At 32.8% G+C, this 4,977-nt stretch overlaps 1 protein-coding gene across 2 annotated transcripts in view; it reads left to right on the top strand.

Moving 5' to 3' along the window:
* The first annotated feature begins 464 nt into the window (after nt 1–464).
* Nucleotides 465–4,977, top strand: part of LOC111085494 (latrophilin Cirl-like) — a 17,606-nt gene continuing 13,093 nt past the window's right edge. For both annotated transcript variants that reach the window (XM_022384318.1, XM_022384319.1), the window contains exons 1-2: nt 465–543; nt 2,278–2,474. In XM_022384318.1, the coding sequence (XP_022240026.1) occupies nt 498–543; nt 2,278–2,474 (243 nt within the window). In that variant the 5' untranslated portion in view covers nt 465–497. The remainder of the gene's footprint in view (nt 544–2,277; nt 2,475–4,977) is intronic.

The following is a 4,977-nucleotide window of genomic DNA, read 5'->3' on the forward strand; positions in this document are numbered from 1 at the left end:
AAACAAAAAGACACTAATTTGATTATATCGTAGCGACGAGTTAAAAACTGATTTGTTAAAATAAATGCAAACAAAACGATAATTGTTCGATAATGATGTAGCAACATAATGTAAACAAGAAGACAATTTATCGATTATGACGTAGCAACAGAATATAAACAAAAAGACACCTATTTGATTATATCGTAGCGACGAGTTAAAAACTGATTTGTTAAAAAGAATGCAAACAAAACGATAATTGTTCGATAATGATGTAGCAACATAATGTAAACAAGAAGACAATTTATCGATTATGACGTAGCAACGCGTTTCATGCGTCGTGATTCTTTTGTCGCAAAACTTGATAACTTCACTTATACCAGTGTAGTAACCAAGCTTTTGTCATATTGATATTTTACAGTTGGCTCAGTTCACCAAGTTTACACTTGGTCGACGTCAAAGGTTCGATTTCCAAGCCTGGATGACAAAACTGATTTTTTTGGACTCAAGTGGAAGACATGATAGAGCTTCCGATTCTAGCTTTACTTGATCGATCTAGAAACGGTTTGTAATTAAATACTTCTGTATTTGAAACTGGAAAGCGACAAAAAATATATTTGGGTAAAAATATACAGTGGTGTGAAAACTATAAATCCTACAGCTTCGTCATTTGGTACAAGTTTATAAAACATATAAAGAACGCATTTATAAATAATCAAATAAAGGAGAAAACCTGTTAGCAAAAGCAATCATGCTAATCGATCAGTGAACGAACAAGCTCTGACATCAAACTCACACTTATATATAAAATTCCTAAGGATTTCACGTGATAAGTAAATACTGTTTAAAGATGTCCTATGGTCTTTTTTCGGGAATAATTTCCACATATGTTTTTATACACGTGTGTCAACTGGCAAAGAGAAATTATATGGTTCTCCCACCACGTATGAGTTTATATTCAAACTCAGTTTGTGCCTATAAGTATTAATGTAAAACTAATAACTGTTATTTTACATGACGTTTAAGAATTTTTATATGTTTACTACGTATTCTTTATATGTTATGATAATGCAATCAACTAAGAAAATCTTTAAACATTTTCATGAATCTTCTCTTTCAGCTTATCATATACAAAGGGTTGAGTACTTTATTTAAAAATTATTTTATATATGCAACTCAGCAAGTCATCTGACACACAGCCAACATAACGTCGTGATGGAACGGATGTATCAGAACTATATTTTGATATTGTTTGGCATTTCGTAGGTTGTGTGATGCCACAAAAAACCGATTGCTAAGGCGTGTAACAGTTCTTTCTGACGCAAAATATTTATACACTCAGCTGATACTGATGTGTTGAGATCAAAGATTTAAAATCTACGAGATGAGAACATCCATTGTACTTAATGGCATTGGAAAACATAAGAACGTGGATCGACAATCCAGTAACAAGTCGTACCTAAGCTGTTGTAATCAAATTGTGGCGTCTTGTAACCGGTGAGAACCCACAAACACAAAGGTCAGTGACAAAAGCCGTCCACATACCCCAGGTAAAAGTGTACAATATAATCAAGAAATATCTTGGTCATGAGTACACATTGCTTCTATAACACATCTGTTTAACTGTTACATATCTCATTCAACTGAAGAGTTAAACGGTTATTCAAGCTATTCCATACGAAAACATACAGGTCAAGTCTTCGGATCCAGCGCCCATGGATTTCTGTGTGATCAGACCATTGAAATGGGCGATGAGAAACCATCGTCCTCCTACACTAGATGGATCATGGAAAGCCTGCCGGGAAGAGTGATGTTGTACATGACAAACCTTATGACGAAGCTTTTTGCATAGAAATTGCACTGCAGAATTATTATCAAAATGCATAGCTATCGATACAACATAACCGGACGTGATGACATGTACTTCAATGATGTAGGGAGACCCCAGAATTCTAATATAACGTACTCAACCTCTGTGTTTTAATTTTAGAGTAAGTTTACCTGATTACATTTCTGCTAAAGGCGCGAGACAGCGTGTTAAATCTGAGTCAGAAATTTGGCAAGTGAAGTTAATTTCAAGGATCAAAGTTTTTTGTAGTTTTCATGCACACGGCATTATTGCGAGCATGTAATCCATGTTATAACTAACATGATTCCTTAAGAGAATTACCTATAAGTTTCATTATGTTCGTCTATAATTCTTTTTTTTTTAGTTGGACTTTTGAATAGCTTTAGTCCATCTATTTGGGTATTATCTGTGACACAATATTTTTTTCTGTCTCATTTTTTCTGGTATAGGGATTATTCGTGTGGTTTTTGTTGCCTACAATGAGCTTGAAGACTTGCTTACAATACCCAACCAACGATCAGTAGTAGAGATTGTGGATAAACCCAAATCCCTTGTGATCAACTCTCGCGTGCTATCGGCATCACTGAATCAATACGGAACCCAAAACCTAAACCTACCAGTGAAATTAACTTTTAGGCATATCCAGGTGAGCTAAATCGTAACAAGTTGATTAACGCAGAACTCATTAATTTGAGACTTGAAGGCACAGTTAACTGGTCGATGAATTGTCTGTTTGCAAGAACAAATATAAGTTTGTGTGAATTATGATAATTTTCGTTGTTCATTCGCTATTGATCATGTAAGATAAATAACTAAACTTGTGATTACCTTCCGCGTTAATGGTTCCTTAAAACCGATAGCAATTTCCTAAACAAATCTAAAACAAATATTAGAAAGTTTGCCTAAGTGAGTAAGTGTGGAGTTTAATAAACGGCTTGAAAATAGTATAATTAACGTTCGATAAACAGAAATATAAATCATACTAGAAAACGCGTTGTTTCAAGCGTACATATAATATAAATATATACCTGAACATTGTATTTATTTTGAAGTGGTGTATATTCAAAATTGGTATTTTATGTGTTGTTTGTAAATTTACACAGTTATGTCTGCTGGTACTTGAGATGTAAATATATCTCGTTTTACAATACATACGCCACATGTGAAAAGAAACATTAAGTAGAGAATTATGTATGAAAATAACAGTTATAGAGATGGGAAGTATATTTCACTGTTTTAAAGTAGCGTTTTCGTTTTAACTTCTATGATTACTGAATTCATTTTAAAATGAATAAAACTATAAACTTGAAGCAAATTAGATAATTCCATATTGTAGCAACTAGAGTAAAACAAAGGTTTTCTATAAGTAAAAAAGGAAGACAAAATCCACTTATTAAAATCACGTTTCTGGTATACTAAGTAAGACGAAAACAATTTGTATAACTTAAATTAAAAACTAAGGATGGAAGATAGTCCTGAAGGATTAAAACTGACAACATCAATGATTGTGCGGTTTTTACAAGTCGGCGAAAAATCATTAAAATTATATTTGTCATATGACGTTAGTATTAGGCCTTTTATACTTTTTAACATTAGATTCTTAATCTAGTCCCTTAGTTGTTTTTTTTCAAAACCCAACCTGAGGAGCTCTAAATTGAGTGAAATGCGTCGTCGGCAAGGGATATGACAAGTATAATGTAGTTGGAATGCAATGAATAATTATAATTATTATTATAATTGTAATTATTGAAAATCCCTAACGGCCTAAAATAAGAATACTCCATTTAAAAAGATGTAATAGGCCTAATACTAATATTGTGACAAGTGTAAGTGTAATCATTCTTCGCCAGCTTGTTTGTTTTTTGTTTTGTTTTTTTGAATTTCGCGCACAGCTACACGAAAACGCGTTGTTTCAAGCGTACATATAATATAAATATATACCTGAACATTGTATTCATTGTGAAGTGGTGTATATTCAAAATTGGTATTTTATGTGTTGTTTGTAAATTTACACGAATGGTGGGATTGACCGTCACATTATAACGCCCCCACGGCTGAAAGGGCGAGCATGTTTGGTGGGACGGGGATACGAATCGCCAGCTTGTAAAAGGCGTAAATACCATAACAATTGTTATTGTATCAAATGGCTTATATAAATAGTATTCCCTACCACTGCTGTGTTTGATGTATCCCAATGAATTGAGCGAATCGCATTGAATATAACAAGTATAATGTCGTTTGAATACTATTATTATACACTCTTCTAATTCCTTAAAATCCCTAAAGGACAAGATTTAAATGTGGTGTTTAAATATATAATAGATCTAATACTAATGTCTTATAACAAATATAATTAATTAAAACATAATAAATATATCATTATACTTCGAATAGACGAGATATAAGTCAAAGTGGTAAAAGTCTTACCTTATAGACGAAATATAAGTCAAAGTGGTAAAAGTCTTACTTTATAGACGAGATATAAGTCAAAGTGGTAAAAGTCTTACCTTATAGACGAGATATAAGTCAAAGTGGTAAAAGCCTTACTTTATAGACAAGATATAAGTCAAAGTGGTAAAAGTCTTACTTTATAGACAAGATATAAGTCAAAGTGGTAAAAGTCTTACTTTATAGACAAGATATAAGTCAAAGTGGTAAAAGTTTTACTTTTTCTCACACTTGGTTCCAAGCCTTCAAATGGATAACTGAGCAACCTGCCCACAATTCAACAAATATTTATTATTTGAGAAGTTTTCACAATAGATCAGTATTTAAGTACACGCGTATAAGTTAGATGTAAATTGTGTTAAGTAATTTTGTCCCCGGGTGGTCTGAGGTCTTATGACGCTAACAATGGACTGAGTACAGACAACTCATTGTGTAGCTTTTGACTGACACCAAATAAACAAATAAAAACTCATGTGGAGTGGCGTAAGTTTACAGACTTACAACATGAACATCCGGAGTGCGATTCCCGTAGTGGATAGTACCCAATGTGTAATTTTGTGCAGTAATTAGCAAAGAATGAAGCAATTTTTTTTACAATGAATATAAAGTAACTTAAGAATAATCTGCAATACAGAAACTTGAGTATTCATAAAAAAACGAACGTCGTTTCGCTAGCAAACGTTTTGCAAAACTATCTTGAT

This window comes from Limulus polyphemus, unplaced genomic scaffold (genome assembly GCF_000517525.1).
Source record: "Limulus polyphemus unplaced genomic scaffold, Limulus_polyphemus-2.1.2 Scaffold425, whole genome shotgun sequence".
Lineage (NCBI taxonomy): Eukaryota > Metazoa > Arthropoda > Merostomata > Xiphosura > Limulidae > Limulus > Limulus polyphemus.